The 18,147-nt window shown below is 38.5% G+C and overlaps 1 protein-coding gene across 7 annotated transcripts in view; it reads right to left on the bottom strand.

The window, feature by feature from the left end:
• The window catches only part of Atrx (ATRX chromatin remodeler), a 163,518-nt gene that overhangs the window by 42,858 nt on the left and 102,513 nt on the right, over positions 1-18,147 (bottom strand). For all 7 annotated transcript variants that reach the window (XM_048336717.1, XM_048336718.1, XM_048336720.1 and 4 more), the window contains 7 exons: positions 15,825-15,966; positions 13,657-13,766; positions 12,549-12,695; positions 12,229-12,406; positions 4,454-4,591; positions 2,983-3,158; positions 341-458 (listed from right to left, as the gene is read on the bottom strand). In XM_048336717.1, coding sequence (XP_048192674.1) covers positions 341-458; positions 2,983-3,158; positions 4,454-4,591; positions 12,229-12,406; positions 12,549-12,695; positions 13,657-13,766; positions 15,825-15,966 — 1,009 coding nt within the window. The remainder of the gene's footprint in view (positions 1-340; positions 459-2,982; positions 3,159-4,453; positions 4,592-12,228; positions 12,407-12,548; positions 12,696-13,656; positions 13,767-15,824; positions 15,967-18,147) is intronic.

The raw sequence follows: 18,147 nt of genomic DNA, 5'->3' as shown, positions 1-18,147 counted from the left end.
TTATCACTGTACTCTAAAATGTACTGCTTTTCCTAAGAGACTAATTTAGCTAGTTTAGCATGGATTTATTCCACATTCCTAACTGTTCTGCATTAGCTCTTTACAAATTAAAGGCTTTTATTTACTTGGGATCTACATGGCCGAGGCCCCATGCATATAAAGCAAAGATTATTCCATTGGACCCGGTTTATGCTTCAATTTGTTTTGAAAATATTAGTACCTTCTCAGAAATAAGATGTTTAAGCATATGCATATTACCCGTAAAACAAAAAATGATATGGAAAAAATGACCAAGAAGGCACTCTACAGATAAAGATGCAAAGAGTTCAGTGCTGGTTACCTGTTAGATGATCTAAGTAGTACTGGTAAAGCTTGCACTGAATAGCTGTCATTCTCACAGCCAGCACATACTCATGTTTTGGAGGTAAGAATTTTGTTAATGCTGTATAATCTTTCCTCTGTAATTAACAAGAAAGAAAAAGAAAATTAGCTAATGAACTGCTTTAAGAATTTATCTCACTTACTAGAAAGATGCAGTGACAAAGTATTTTTCAACACATTTACCATCTCAAATCACACAATCCCTTACCTATGAATACACTATATGCATCTGAGTTTGTTGTTTGAGGCAGTGTTTCAAATGACAACCATACCTGGCCTTAAAATTGAAATTTTCCTGCTTCTGCCAAGGTCCAGGACTATAGACATGTACCACCATACTCAGCTTAATGTACTTTGACTGCAGAATATGATGCACTGATATACTGAAGTATACCAAACAGATCTTAAATTAAAGTGGTCATATGACAAAATCCAAATTCCCAAGATGGTCTTTCTCACGTAGAAAAAACAAAATCACTAAGGACAGGGAGAATGCAACAGGTAGTGCTAGCAAAATTTAATTGGTTTATTCGTATAGCAAAACCTATTAATTGAAAGCCTAATACAGCTGGCGTAATGGTACAGGCTTTTTTAATTTTTTTTTCATTTTGTGATCAGTCATGGGCTTGAACTCAGAGCCTGTGTGCTGTCCCTGAGCTCTTTTGCTCAAGGCTAGCGCTCTACCACTTCCCGTTTTCTAGTAGTTAATTAGAGATAAGAGTTTCACAGACTTTTCTGCCATGGCTAGCTTCGAACTGCGATTCTCAGATCTCAGCAGCCTGTGTAGCTAAGATTACAGGTGTGAGCCATCAGCAGCTGACATGGCACATGCTTTTAATCCTGCCACTTAGAAGGCTATGAGAGGAGAATAAGAATTCAAGGTCTTCCTGGCCTGCGCAGGGAGACCCAGTCTCAAATATCATCCTCCCCACATACACACACACAAAAAAAAAAAACCCTAATGCAGTTCAAGTAATCAACCCGAGTATGATATAGCAATACACAAAACAATAGCACATAAAACTTCAGAAGGATATTTTCCAAGACTACAAGCCATGTACAATACTCTTTTTTTTTTCTTTTTGGCCAGTCCTGGGGCTTGGACTCAGGGCCTGAGCAATGTCCCTGGCTTCTTTTTGCTCAAGGCTAGCACTCTGCCACTTGAGCCACAGCGCCACCTCTGGCCGTTTTCTGTATATGTGGTGTTGGGGAATTGAACCCAGGACCTCATGTATACAAGGCAAGCACTCTTGCCACTAGGCCATATCCCCAGCCCCCATGTACAATACTCTTAAAACCATTTAATTATAGAGGTAGAAAACAAAAGAATAAAATGCACTTGGGCATTGTATTTAATATTTAAAGCATAGTCTAAACATAGAAATACACTGTCTGGGCTATTGAGAGTAACTAAATATAAACACCAAGGGCTCAGAAGGTGGAGGGTAGAAAATAGGAAATGGCTAGAGTTGATGAGTGCCTGGAGTTCAAATCCTAGTTATCCTTCCCCTAAAAAAATTCTGGCAATGGGGGTTCACACAAAGTCTAAGAGACTCCATCTCCAATTAACCAGCAAAACGCCAGAATGGAGGCATGGTTCAAGTAGTACAGCAAGCAAGCCAAGTGAGCTCTAGGCCTTGAGTTCAAACCTTAGTACCAGCAAAAAGAAAGACACCAAGTACTTTCTAGTACATGTAACTAACTAAACTATACAGGATGGTTTTGTCATGAATGATGGCAGTAGTGCCATCCAAAAGCATAGGGTGTCTCAGTGTGAAACATCTTTGTAGCTGTCATTAATGTCTAGTGTCTGAAGAGAAGTGGGAATCTGACTGATGGCTCACTTTCTACAAACCTACTCAATACTACAGATTCATTGAAAGTCTGTATTAGCCTTTCCCTAGTTGTTGTGTATATACTTGGTGTTTGTCCTTGTTTGTAAAACAGCCTCACAATGGCCTTGAACTCTTAAGTTTCTAGTTCCACCCTCCAGAATGCTATGATTATGGGCATGTACCATCAAACCCAGCTTTTTCAATATACTTGAGTGCAATAATGCTGCTTAAGAATTACTTAAACAAATAGTTGCTCACTTAATTCATACTGTACTCTCCCACAAATATTTCAAATAGTAATGTTTAGAATACAATACTATAAAAGTAGTGATTGTAAAGGATTTTTTTTTCATTTTGTTATCTCTTTTTTCTTCTTCCTTTTTTTATTGTTGGGGAAGGGGTGGAACTGTACCAGCAATTGAATCCAGCTTCAAGCATGCTAGTCAGTCCTTTACCACTTGAGAAAGCTCCTAGTGCAGGACTATCATAATCATAACAACTGTGCCATCTACAGGGACTCCCTGTCTTACAAAGAATGTAATCATCAATAAAATATGAGGCTTCACACTTAGCAAATGAATCAATGAACCAGTCAACTCTGCTCTATACTTCTCACTATAATTTTTCAAAACACAATGCTAAATACATCTGTGAAGACAATGAAAAAGTATAGAGGACAAAAATAATTATAAGGTTTAAACTCAGAGAAAATATTTTGAGAATCCAACACTAGTAAGAACATTGTATGCTTCAAGACTGTCCATACCTGAACACAGCCAGCTAACATCTCATAGAGGATATGAGCACGTTTTTTCATCACTCTGACATCTACCATGGTAGAATCTGCGCACTGACCATTTTGGATTGGATTTATGAATCTATTTCTGAACTCCTTAATGGATCCAAGCAAATTTTCCTTGATAAAGTTAACCATGCAATGATCTAAAGAAAAAAAAGACATTCATTCCTTAGTAACATTAATGATATCTTAAAAGACTCAAAAACTCCCCAATGAATTGTTCACAGCAAAAGCACATCCCACAGAAATACAAAAATTAAGCTTAAAGGGGGAAAAAATCAAGCTAAGTGAAAACACTGCTTCTAAGTCCTACCCAGCTCTGAATTATTTACATGACACGTAAGAACTTAAAATAAAATTCATCTTTAAACATTTTTTGCCAGGCCTGGGGCTTGAACTCAGGGCCTGGGCACTGTCCCTGAGCTGCTTTTACTCAAGGCTAGCACTCTACCACTTGAGCTACAATGCCACTTCTGGCTTTTTTCTGTTTATGTGGTATTTATGTGGTACTGGGGAATTGAACCCAGGGCTTCATACATGCTAGGCAAACACTCTACCACTAAGCCACATTCCCAGCCCATGAATGTTATTTTTAAAGATCATTTAAGGACATTTTATTCTAAATCACTAATCAAAATATATGACATAGAAAAGCAAGTCGTCTATAAATCTAGTCATGATTTTGTTATGGCCAGCAAGAGTATCTTGTGAAGAAAACAGATAATGAATAGAAAAATGCAAAAAGATGATGAACTACTAAACCACAATTTGCATTAATTGATTTAGCTTCAGAAGCCTGGAGTGTTATCATTGCCCTATACTAATTAGCATCAGAATGTGAAATGGCATTTCTATAAAAGTATAACAGAACAGAAAAGAGGCAAATGAACAAATAAAAAGGGAAATTTTGAAAGTGGCAACTTACACTGGGAAATTTCAATTGTTATGTGATAACCAATCTCCCTGTAGTTCTTTAGCATTACCACCCACAGGAAAATGAAAGAAATAAACAAGTTACTTCCTGTGGATACTTAATCTCAGCACATGGCTCCTCCCTTCTCCAGCTTCCTAGATGTTTGACATATCTTTTGTATTTCTTAATAGTTACGGCTCCACCAACTAACCTACAACCTTACAATATCTACTAAGTAATTATAACCATTCATCACAACTTTCCAATCCTGGTTAACTATTTCCATATCCCTATTTATATCTGAACAATCAAAATGGTACATATCTTCACTCTGGTTTACTGCTCATATTATAAAGTACATCACTTGAAAAGTATGATACTGTTTCACATTGCCCTAGATGGACCAACACAGATCATGGTTAGGGACTATGTTGAGCACATGAAAGGCAGATGATAAAAGCTGCAAAAACATATCTAACACAGCAGCAGCAACAGTCAATAGCATAACTATATGTATTAACTCACACTCAATCAGGTTGTTTTGAAGCGGAGTTCCTGTTAAAACAATCCTTCTCCTTGATCGTATGGAATTCATAGCTTTGGAAACAGCAGATGCTTCATTTTTAAGAATATGGCCTTCATCACAAACAACGAAGTCAGGGCCTATATAAATGTACAAAACAACACAATTCAAATATGATAAAACTGAAAATGTAATCAATGTAAATAAACAAAGTCTTTTCACAGAGCTTGCCTTTTAAGATAAAACAACATTATTATCATTATAATCAAGATACCTGATGTAATATTTCACTATTATGGTACTAATATGCTGTTGGTTTTTATCTCAACTATACAGTAGTAAAATACTTCTATTAAGTAGTACTTAAGGTCTTGAGTATATATACAAAAATGGGCAAGAATAAAATGTTGACGATAAGAAAGAGCAATATGAACTGGGCACCAGTGGCTCATGCCTATAAAGCTACCTACTCAGGAGGCTGAGACGTGAGAATCACAGTTCAAAGTCAGCCCAGGCAGGAAAGTCTGTGAGACTCTTCTCTCCAATTAATCACCAGAAAACCAGAAGTGGTGCTGTGGCTCAAGTGGTAGAGCTGAAGAGCTCAGGGACAGTGCCCAGGCCCCTAGAGTTCAAGCCACACGACAAAAAAAAAAAAAAAAAGGAAGGAAGAAAGAGCAATATGGGCTGAATTTGATCAAAATACACTATACTATGTATAGAAATCACAATAAAAATCTGTTTGTGCAATTAATATATGCTTATAGAAAGGCTTGGAAAAAATTATGTTAAATGTAGAAACTAAATTTATTGTTTAGCTTACAAACTAAAGAAAATATGTTGGGTGGTATGCAAGTACATACAAATGTATTAACCTAAATACACAAAGTCAAGGGAGATGTCAAATAATCTATTTACCTAGAAGGCCAAAATCAAAGTTCAGCAAAACACAACACCAAGAAGTGGGTACTCTAAAGTAGTGTGGTGAAGTGGAAGGAAAAGGGGTAGACAAATGAAGAAAATAGGGAGAAAATGCAGGGAACAATCCAGTGTATTCCTACAGTTTATATCCTACAAAATTAAGAGTAAGGGAAGGAGTGGGTAAGGGAGGCAGGGATGAGAATGTTGAAAGGTGTGACATTGATCAAGATATATCTTGTATTCATTTCATAAACTGCTTTGTTAAATGGGAACTCCTTTGTACAACTACTTAAAGATAATCATAAAAATGAAAGTTTAAAGAAGATTCCCCAGATTTGGGATATTTGCTAAAAATAATTATCTTTAGAATTAAGAGCATTTATTATATATTCCTTATTACAACTTTTAGAATTAAAATATCTGCAGAGGGATAGGAAAGTAGCTTAGTGGTAGAATGCTTGCCTAGCATGCACAAAGCCCTGAGTTAGATTCCTCAGCACTACATAAAAGCAAAAGCTGTAAGTGGTGCTGTGGCTCAAAAGGTAGCAAAAAGAAGCCAAGGACAGTGCTCAGGCCCTGAGTTTGAGCCCCAGGACTGGCAAAAAAATGTATATCTGCAGAGACAATATTTTCTCATTAGCAGATCAAGTTAAAATTATTAGTGAAAACAATAGCTATATATATATATGAAAAGACAAATTTCAAAAACTACATTATAAGAAAAAATATATAAACAATCACAGAATGGCATGCAATATTCCAATATAACTTAAAAGGAACTAACACTAAATGGTGGGAAATCTTAATAAAAGTAAAACAACTGTTCCGCCCCCCCCCCCCCCATTGGTATGAGCAGATGGAGAGAACACTTATCCTTTTCTCAGTCCTCACAGCTGAGAGTGACACTCCCAAGAAATTCCTGCAGCCAGGGCAGATTACTCCTTGCCTCTACTGCTTTTCCTTTTCCCATCTCAACAAAAATGGGCAAGCACACCAGAGAAAGTCTTTATTAGAACCTTTTGTTGTAAAACAAGGCTGGCAGCAAGGAAAGTATCTCCCAGCTCACAAGATGGTAGAGAAGCCTATTTATATAGTCAGAAGGCAGGGATAAGGGTATCTTCACCAATCACAACGGTCCCTTTTGTTTGCACCAGTCATCATACAGAACATTATGTAAATGAAAGTGTTTATACCAATCATAGGTCTTCTGTTGAGTTGAAATGACACCTGCCCCAGCCTGGATGGAAGAGGTAGTTATGGTATCTAGTCTACTGTGCTAAAGCCCCCTTCAAAAGAGTTATGCTTATAACAAAAGTGTATCATTAATAAAACTTCAACAATATTTAACAAAAAAGGGAACTTTCAAAGGTGTGCTAACAAAACACCTCATATATGTATTTTGCTTAAGTATCCTACACAATTTCCTTGCTTTCCTTGCTGGTTAACATACACACATTAAATATTGATCTCAACAATAGCAGCTGTCAAACTGCTTTCTCTAGGTCACACATTAAGAAAAATTTCACCTGCATGATTTTCTGAAGTAACTTCTTCAGTATGACAGAACAAATAATAGAAATTACTCAAACAAGATCACCAAAATAGTAGGAAATATTTCTTATGTATTTTCTAAAACTAAACTCTATATTAAAAGAGTAGGCATTGTTTCAATCCCAAAAAGTTTTCTACTAGGAGAAGTTCTATTGAATGTATATCATTTTCTTACTATCATGAAATTGAAAACTTGTTATGATACATCTAAAATCTACCCAACCTCATGACTGCAAGATTTTACACTATGATCTCATTTTTTTCTGTTTTTGGGTTTTTTTTTTTTTTTTTGTTTTTTGCCATTCCTGGGGCTTGGACTCAGGGCCTGAGCACTGTCCCTGGCTTCTTCTTGTTCAAGGCTAGCACTCTGCCACTTGAGCCACAGCGCCACTTCTGGCCATTTTCTGTATATGTGGTGCTGGGGAATCGAACCCAGGACCTCATGTATACGAGGCAAGCACTCTTGCCACTAGGCCATATCCCCAGCCCCATGATCTCATTTTTAAATGATCACCTCAGAATGTAAACTAGTGAAACCACTTTGAAAGTAAGTATGGAGACATCTCAAAAAACTAAAAATAGGGGCAAGGAATGTGGCCTTGTGGTAGGGTGGTTTCCTAGCATGCATGAGGCCCTGGGTTCAATTGCTTGGTATCACATGAACACAAAAAAATAAATAAAACTTTTTTAAAAGCCAGAAGTGACACTGTGGCTCAAGTGGTAGAGTGCTACCCTTGAGCACAAAGAGACTCAGGGACAGCATCCAGGCCCTGAGTTCAAGCCCTGGGACCGGCAAAAAAAAAAAATACTAAGCTAAAAATAGAACTACCATACAAGCCAGAAATATCACTTGTACAAAGGATACAATAAAAGCACTTACACACTCATGTTTATTGCAGCACTATTGACAACATTTAAGCTATGGAAACAGCTGAGATAACCTACAACTATTGAATAGATGAAGAACATGTTTTGTGTATATACATATACCACAGACACACAGTGTATTATTCAGACATACAGATGATATATGATCCATCTGATTAAAATACAGTATATGCATGCATGAAATGTGAAATACCATGGTGAGGTCCTTTTTAACAACATGCACTCTGACAAAAATTAATATGAGAGGTGAAACCTGTCTGGTCTTGTTGGGTGTGGGTACTAGTGGAGGAGAAAATGGACACAGTAAAGGAGACTGAATATGGTCTAATTACTTTATGTACACATATGAAAATGGAATAACAAATCTTGTTGAGAATGCTTTGCAAAAAGGAGAAAGGATGAGCAAGAGTGGCCAATGGGATGAGTTTGATCAAGGTACACTGTATGTATATCATGGACACATCAGAGCAAAATCCCTTTGTAGAATTCATCGAGGCTAAGTAAAAATAAAAACCACCTCAAATAGGTTGACTTCATATGTCTATATGTGTAAATATGTCTTAAAGGATTAACTTTGCCCAAGGCAAAGTCTGTTTTTAATGTCCAGAGTATTTTGTGAACCTGGTGGCTTTGGAACACTATGATAGTTTGTGGCAATAACATTATTGGGGAGGGGCACTTATGTCATGGAATCTTTTCATCTCTTCAAGAACTGAAGACTTGCTGGCACCGGTAGCTAACGCCTATAATCGTAGCTACTCAGGAGGCTGAGATCTGAGGATCACAGTTCAAAGCCAGCCCAGGCAGAAAAGTCCCTGTGAGACTCTTACCTCCAATTAACCACTCAAAGACCAGAAGTGGTACAGTGGAAGAACAGTAGTCTTGAGCACAAAGAGGCTCAGGGACAGTACTAAGGGCCTGAGTTCAAGCCCTACAAAAGACACAGACACAGACACAGACACACAGACACACAGACACACACACAGACACACACAGACAGACAGACAGACAGACAGACAGACACACACACACACACACACACACACACACCAAGAAAAAAAAAAAAAACCAAAATTGAAGACTAAGATAAGCCACATGGGTGGTCAAACCTATCTACATTGCATGACAAGTCCAAAGTGAGCTATCTCAGCGAGCAATCATCTATGCAACCTGTACACATCACTGCTAGAGGAAGCTAGCTGAATGACTCCATAGGCAGGTGGATCACACTAGGTCCCTACCTGGACCTTCTCTTGTTGCTGATTTTCATCTGCTTTCTTTCACTCTAATAAAATGTAATGAGCATAAAGGCTTTTTCTGAGATATTCAAGTCATTCTAGTGAATTAGTAAACACAAGGAAGAGGCAAGTGCTATAAATAACCCAAAATGTTGTAACACAAAAGCTTCTGGAAAAATATATAAAAGGGGCTGAGAATGTGCCCTAGAGGTAGAGTGCTTGCCTAGCATGCATGAAGCCCTGGGTTCAATTCCTCAGTACCACATAAGCAGAAAAGGCCAGAAGTAGCACTGTGGCTCAAGTGGTAGAGTGCTAGCCTTGAGCAAAATAAGCTCAAGGACAGTGCTCAGGCCCTGAGTTCAAGCCCCAGGACTGGCAAAAAATAAATTAAATGAAAAAATTTTAGTGCTTCAGCTAGTATGTTGCTGTACACCTGTAATTTCAGCAATGGCAGAAGCTGGGACAGGAGAATTGGTTGGGTCCAGGAGTTTAAAGACAGTAGGGGTAAAATAACAAGACTGTCTCAAATGGAGAAAAGGAATGTTTCGTGTATCTTGGAAATATACTTTCCAGAAAACTGCGTCCCTAAATATCAACATAAAACTGAGGTAAATAGGGTTTGAAAATACTTAGAAATCATTTTATAGGAATAGTAGAGACAAGAACAGCCATGAAGCTCTGGAGAGAAGAAAAAGGGACTTAGAGGAAGCTGAGGATAAAAGCTAAAAGGCTTAGCATGCACAAGACCCTAGAAGGTAAAATGGGAGGGAAGGAGAAAGGGATAAAAGAAAAAAGGGATGAAGGACATGGACTTGGGAGGGAAGTAAGGAAAGGGAAGAGAGGAAAAGAGGGTAAGGGACAGACTTACTCTGTTCAAAGTTAAAGACTGATAAAAACAACCTATTAAGATGGTATTTTAATACGGTATGATATCTATCACTACTTTACAAAATTACATCTTTGAACAAGTATACAGGGAGAGCAAGGAGCTAGTGGCACGCACCTGTAATCCTAACTCAGAAAAGCTGAGATATGAGGATCATGGTTCAAGCCAGCCTAAGCAGGAAAGTCCCTAGGACTCTTATATCTCCACTAAGCTACTCAGAAAAAGCTAGAAGTGGTGCTGTGGCTCAAAGTAGTAGAGTGCTAGCCTTGAGCAAAAAAGTTCAGGGACAGCATCCAGGCCTTGAGTTCGAGCCAACAACTGACAAAAAAAAAAAAAACAAAGTAGAGTACAGACAGAGAAAAAAGAAAGAACAAGAGATTAAGAACTCAAAAGTTCAAAAAAAAACTTCAGAACATCCTTTCTACTAAACTTAATCAGAAAACCTCAACAGACCAACTTTACAGTAAAAAGGAAAAAAGGCTTTCAAAATAAGTGGTAGTTTAGGAGATAAGACAAACAAAAGTGTTGTTATATAACATTTAAATATACATTTTTTTCAGTATGTTATATTGCCACCTATTGGTAGGTTTTTATAAATAAGTAACAACATTTCAGAAAATATTAGGGAGAAAATTGACAAAATGTTAGGGAAGCCAAGGTGCTGGTGGATCACACCTGTAATCCTAGCTACTCAAGGAGGCTGAGATCTGAGGATTACAGTTTGAAGCCAGTCCAGGTAAGAAAGTCCTGAAACTCTTATCTCCAATTAATCACCAGAAAACCAGAAGTGGCACTGTGGCTCAAAGTGGTAGAGCGCTAGCCTTGAGCTGAAGAGATCAGGGACAGTAAGTACCCAGGCCCAGAGGTTCAAGCCCCACGAGCAACAAAAAAAAAAGTTAAGGGCTGTCCAGAAAAGCTGTCCAAAAATCTCTTGAGCCAGTCAAACCAGTTGATAATAAAAAATGATTGCTATCACATTGTACCAATACAAATTGGGGTGAGTTGGGTGCCAGGGACTCAGGGACAGGGCCCAGGCCCTGAGTTCAAGCCCCAGAATAGGCACAAAATTTTTTCTTAAATACTTGGCTGGGCAAGGACGGTTCACACCCCTAATTCTAGCTACTCAGGAAGCTGAAATCTAAAGATCTCAGGTAGAATCTAGCCTGGGCAGAAAGTCTATAAGATTCATCTCCAATTAACCAAGAAAAATCTAGAAGTGAGAGACAGGGAATGTGGCTTAGTGGTAGAGTGCTTGCCTAGCATGCATGAAGCCCTGGGTTCAATTCCTCAGTACCACATAAACAGAAAAGGCTGGAAGCGGTGCTGTGGCTCAAATGGTAGAGCACTAGCTTTGAGCCCAGAGAGGCTGAGGGACAGTACCCAAGCCCTGCATTCAAGTCTCAGGACTGGCCAAAAACAAAAACAAAAACCGAAGTGAAACTGTAGCTCAAGTTATAGAACACCATCCTTGAGTGAAAAAGCTAATGGAGAGTGAGTATTGGTGGCTCATGCCTATAATCCTGGCTATTCAAGAGGCTGACAAGTCCCCGTGAGACTCTTATCTCCAATTAACTGCTTAAAACAGGAAGTAGCACCGTGGCTCAAGTGGTAAAGTACTATCCTTAAACACAAAGAGACTCAGGGACAGTGCCCAGGCCCTGAGTTCAAGCCTCACACTCAACAAAACAAAAAAAAGCTAATAGAAAGTGCCCACGGCCTGAGTTTAAGCCCTAGTACCAGCAACAGACGTACAGATGGATGGATGGAAGGGAAGGGGGTAGGGAAAGAGGAAGGGAGGAAGGGAGGCAGGGAGGAAGAGAGGGAGGAAAACAGGCAGGCAGGCAAGAAATATTATTAGAAATATGAACTTCCTATAGTGATGGTACAATATAGATGAGCTAGCAGTAATTCTTCTAGCACATTGGAAAAAGGATTAACTATTTTCAGAATATGGAAGTATGAAGAGAGTTCTAATGGCTAGCTATCTTTCTGTCTCAACACAGGGTCTCAGTATAATCCAAGCTGGCCTTGAACTCAGGATCCATTGCTTCAGCCTCACCACACTCAAATGTGAAGAGGGTTTTACTGTTATGAGGTCTCCCTGAAAATGTGCAAACTCAGAAAAAATTTCAACATTTACAAACAGTATAGACAGATGATTTGACCTTAATGAAATGGTGCTGAACCAAAGAGGTCAAAAGCAGAAGGATCACTGAAATATTAGTATTTGTTCAATAAAACAAACACACATAATTTTTAATATACTTCTTCATGTCATTGCTTGTTACCACCTTACCTGGATCAACTAGAGCTTTATTAAATATTTCTTTCAGTTTCCGACTCTTGACATTCCTTCCTTGAGCAAGATTTCTGTACATCTCATACCCTATGATCATCACTCCACCATCTTCTTGCCACCTCTGAAGCATGTAACTTCTCTCCTGAGGACGTTTCACAGTGGCTAACTCAGAGACCTTGTGTAGGAAAATAAGGTCAGTTACTATAGCTACTAAAATGTATGAATACTAAATATTCCCACTGAAATATGAATTCAAAGGAAAACAGTGTATAAAGTTCATAAAGTGATTTTTTTAAAAAACAGTTAAAATGTAATACCTCAAGCTTTTCGTCATCACTTAATCCATCCTGCCACTTCTCAAATTCATTCATCCAATTCAAAGCGGTATTAAGTGGACAAACCACTAAAGCTGTACTGAAATCCAATTTGTCACACAGGAGGACTGTGTGAAGAAAACTTACCACCTACAAGAAAACAAACTGCCATCTTAATACTTCTGTTTTGTGTTTAATAGTGAACCAACCAACCAAGCATACTTGTCTAATGCCCAACCCACATAAGGTACTGAAAAAGAAATGTAACTTAAAATGAGAATGTTCAACTAGGTAATCCTTCCAATTGTAAAGTTTTTGTGATTCTATGATCAATATAAAAAATATGAAGATGTTGTCCCATCAAAACAAATTCTGTGGTCTCCACAGAATGTCTCAAAATACTCAGAAAATACTACTGCCCATTTAGCAGATAAATTGAGTGTATGTTTTGATTCACTGAATCTTCTATGAATTACCTTATGCTGAAATTATCTTTTCCACTAATTTCACATATTTTATACAACTCTGGCCATTTAAAAATGTAACTTCTTTTTTCCTGGAAGTACTGTGGACTAAAGCCAGGACCTTGTGCAAGTTACACAAACATTGCCAGTGAACTACATTCCAAGCCTAGAAAATGCAGTAAGCTTAACAGTAAAAAATAGTTTACATTCTTGTTACTGTGGTAGCACAGACTGCTAAAAGTTGTACAAGAGGTCAATTTCTGACTGGAGGTGTGACTCAATTGGTAGAGCACTTACTAGCAAGCATAAGGCCCTGAGTTCAAATCTCAGTACTTCCAAAAAGAAGAAAAATGAATTTCCACACCAGTCTTTACAGTTATTAGCTTCAATTCATTAGGGTCTCTGTTCAAATATAAGGCTCTCTCAAGATGCCTTCCTTATCCCCAAATCTACCCCTCTTTGGCACTTATGATCTGAAAGCACACTTCTTATTTTATTCCCCACTAAAACGTAAGATTATAAGGAGAGGTCTTACTTTCTTCATTGCCTCAACTGCAGCCCCAACAACTGTACCTAGACCATAACAGAACCTACTGTATATTCACATCTGCACAAAATGAGATATTTTCGTGATATTTATTTCTTACCTGTAAAGTCTTACCAAGGCCCATGCAGTGGGCAAGGATGCACCCTGAACCTGGAGACTTCTTTGTTTTCTGCACAGACTCACAGCAACAATCCCACATAAACTGGACACCTAAAGATAACAGTTTCAGAAAGTTCAGTTTATAAGTGCAAGTTAAAACTCTTTCCATATATTCACATCTGAAATAATTAAAATTGCTAGGAAAACGCATTAAAAAAAAACACTAAGAACTAAAGAAAATTTTAAATGCAAATAGAATTTTTTTCCTTCAGGTACATTAGAAATAAGACAGCACACACACAATAATAGGGTAATCACAGATGTTTTCCACAACCCAAAATGGCCCAAAGTGACAAAAGAATACTTCAATAAAGTAGAAATATGTGTCCATGTACGAATATGGCATAAGTAATTTCACTGAAAGCTATCAAACAACAGAGGGCTGGACAGATAAGAAGGTAGGGAGAAATAGGGGAAGGATAGTCTGATGAAAATATATGCATATCCAAAACACCATGGCACAACCCCTGGTAGAATTAGTAGTAATAAATGAATATCAGGAAAGTAAAATAGGCTCTGCTAGACAGTGAGTATAAGCAGGAGGAGGAAGGTGAATATAGATGAAGTACTTTGTATGTGTGCATGAAAAGAAAACAATGAAATTGTTCTAAGAAGTAGAGGGGAAAAATAAGGGAGAGTGACAGAGGGGGTGAGGATGTATGCATGATGGAAATATCACGATGAAGCCCCATTGTGCAACTAATATATACTAATAAAAATCATAAACAATAAGGTATTCTTTAAAATTTTTATTATGGAAAGAGAAATAGTTCACTATTGAATATACTTATAAATTCATTGAGCCAATCAAGAAAAAAAATCCCAGGAGATAATTCATTACTTCCTGTTTATTCAACAGTGGTTGGGTTGGGAATTTGGCTTAGTGGTAGAATGCTTGCCTAGCATGCATGAAGCCCTGGGTTCGATTCCTTAGTACCACATAAACAGAAAAGGCCAGAAGTGGCGCTGTGGCACAAGAGGTAGAGCACTAGCCTTGAGCAAAAGCTTAGGGACAGTGGCCAGGCACTTAGTTCAAGCCCCAGGACTGGCAAAAAAAACGAATTGGGTGGCTTTCCTTATGAATTAATTCATGTACACATACAAAAGTGACCTAGTAACTGCACTGTAACCAACAGAGTAGGAATAGTTGAGGAGCATTTTAATACTAATGTAGAAAGATTGCTTAAAAACATACTTCAAAACATAGCTGAAAATGCTAGAGCAGCATTCCCCAATGTGATTCATGTCTTCCGCCTTAGCCAACCACTGGTAGATTAATGTACCCCACTTGCTATTTATTACCACCCACTTGTAAGCCACACTTTCACCTTCCCTACTTAAAACACTCATTGCTGGCTATTGCCCAACTCAATTTTTCCTCATTTGTTTATGAGCTTTCAAAGAGCAGGGACCAATGGATATTCAAGACTTAGCAGAATTGTTTGTCTTTTTTACCCTGTGTGTCTCGATTTTGGTATTCCCTTTCAGTTTCCTAGTTCTAATACCTGTATACATGGTTTCCAATGTACTCAGATAAGATACAGAGATAGTGCAGATACAACCACAGAAAGGGGATACAAGAGGATCATCAAAAATAGAGGCTACGGTTTCACATCGCATGTTGAAAGTAATTACAACAGTGACATAACACTTGTTTCCATAACATGGAGTTCATTTCACTTAGCATCATCTTTTGTGTTCATAAGGGTATAGCTTTGGGGCTCTTATGATCCTCTGCTGTGACTTGCCTAAACCTGTGCTAATTATTCCCTATGAGGGAAACCACAGAGTCCAAGTTTCTTTGGGTCTGGCTCATGTCACTTAGTATAATTTTTTCCAAGTCCTTCCATTTCCTTACAAAAGCAATACTTGCAAAACTGAAAAACTCATGGGGGGAAAGGATAAGGGGGAGGGGGAGGAGGAATGAGGGAGGAGGTAACAGTACAAGAAATGTATCCAAAGCCTAACGTATGAAACTGTAACCGCTCTGTATATCAGTTTGACAATAAAAAAAATTTTTTAAAAGACTTAGCAGAATGTGAAACAGAGAAAACCAAATACTGCCAGAAATCTAACTAAAAGTAATGGATCCATGAAGTCATTTCTTACCATCCACTTGGTGGGGTTTCAATTTGATAACCATGTTTCTATGAACCTGCACTAATGGTTCTTTGGTTTCTTCATCTTCATCTAAAACCAACTTGGTTGTTATCGGACACTTGGTGGGTGAAGCATCTTCAATTTCTATGACCTATATAAAAGAGGGAGTTGGTTCATAATTAAGGTCACGGAAATTCTTCAAGTAAAGATACAGTATTAATCTTGGCAAGGGAGCTTTTCCAGAAATATATGCATATCCCCGACAACAGATTGCTGGATGAAGTCAAGGTTTCCAAGTCTTCCAAAGTCAAACTGACAAAAGGACTCGATTGCTATGGTAATGCTCCTTCAATTAAACTTAAAGGTTTGAATCAGACATCTCAGTAACTATTAGGTGAAAAAAAGCAATGGTCCGATTAGTCTCTCACAGTGCTATTACAATTTGAATGGACATATGGCTCCCAAGGAGAGCCAAATGAATTCCTACACAGAACATCTGAAACTGTGTGAGAGCATACAGTTATCACATGAAGACTGCTTATAGTTGGGCTGAGAATGTGGCTTAGTGGTACAGTGCTTGCCTAGCATGCATGAAGCCCTGGATTTGATTCCTCAGCACCACTTAAACTGAAAAGGCCAGAAGTGGTGCTGTGCTCAAGAGGTAGAGTGCTAGGCTTGAGCAAAAAGAGAAGCCAGGGACAGTGCTCAGGCCCTGAGTCCCAAGCACCCAGGACAGGCCAAAAAAACAAAACAATACAAAAGACTGCGTATAGCTGGTGTTAAATGTGCAAACAGCAGAAAGGAAATATAAAAATAAAAATTCTAGGGATTGGAATGTGGCTTAGTGGTAGAGTGCTTGCCTGGCATGCATGAAGCCCCGGGTTTGACTCCTTAGTACCACATAAACAGAAAAAGCCGGATGTAGCACTGTGGCTTCAAGGCCCCGGATTGGCAAAAATAAAAATAAACAAAAATTCTACAATGTGAAAGTCAATTCCAAACAAGAATTCTCTCATCTAAATGGCAACATGACTCTCACTGAAACTCAATAAATATATTATAAAAATAAAAATAACATTTGGAAATATGAGTTTCAAAATAACAAGCTCAAAAACATGACATGAATATATAATACAAACTAGTTACAAAAGGGTAAAAACTATCTTAGGGCTGGGAATATAGCCTAGTGGCAAGAGTGCTTGCGCCTCGAATATATGAAGCCCTGGGTTCGATTCCCCAGCACCACATATACAGAAAATGGCCAGAGGTGGCGCTGTGGCTCAAGTGGCAGAGTGCTAGCCTTGAGCAAAAAGAAGCCAGGGACAGTGCTCAGGCCCTGAGTCCAAGGCCCAGGACTGGCAAAAAAGAAAAAAAAAAGTTGATGAAAGGCTGGAAATGTGGATGAGTGGTGTAGTGCTTACCTAGCATGCATAAATCCCTGAGTTCAATTCCTTGGTACCATATGAATAAAATCATTAAAAAATTTTTTTAAAAAAGGGTAACTACCTTAAATTCATTATTTAAAAGAAAACTTCAGGACTGGGATGTGTACCTCAGTGGTAGATTGTTTACTTAGCATGCACAAAGGCCTAGGTTGGATCCCCAACATCTCACACACACACACACACACACACACACACACACACACACACACACAGAGAAAACTTCAATATAGCTGGGTGCTGGTGGCTCATGAATGCAAATCCAAGCTATTCAGGAGGCTGAGAACTGAGGAGCACAGTTCAAAGCCATCCCAGGAAGGACCTTCCATGAGACTCTCATCTCCAATTAACCACTAGAAAACCAGAGGTGGCTCAAAGTGATAGAGTGCTACCTTGAGCACAAATTGCTCAGGAACAGAGAGCTTGGAGTTCAAGCCCAGTGACCAACAATGAACAAAGGAAAGAGGAAGGGAGGGAGGGAGGGAGGGAGGGAGGGAGGGAGGGAGGGAGGGAGGGAGGGGAGGGAGGGAAGAAAACTGATATATACACAAACAAGCACAAGTCTACATATGTATTTTTGTTATCTTATCCTAATCAGTCTTCATCACATAACATACTCAGTAATTGTATAAGGTAGGGCCTAGTATTTCCATTTGACAGATGAAAAAACTGAGGGACAGAAAGTAACTTTACAAGTTCAAGCAATCACAATGCTGAAATTTAGACACAGATAATTAGCCTCCAGCATCCATATTCTTTTGTTTGTTTTTGTTTTTTGTGGGGTTTTCTTTGCCAGTCCTGGGGCTTGAACTCAGGGCCTGAGCACTGTCCCTGGCTTCCTTGTGCTGAAGGCTAGCACTCTACCACTTGAGCCACAGCACCACTTCCGG

This window comes from Perognathus longimembris, chromosome 28, assembly GCF_023159225.1.
Source record: "Perognathus longimembris pacificus isolate PPM17 chromosome 28, ASM2315922v1, whole genome shotgun sequence".
Taxonomy (NCBI): Eukaryota; Metazoa; Chordata; class Mammalia; order Rodentia; family Heteromyidae; genus Perognathus; species Perognathus longimembris.
Note: the sequence above shows the minus strand (reverse complement) of the source record. Positions and strands in the feature narration are given on the sequence as shown.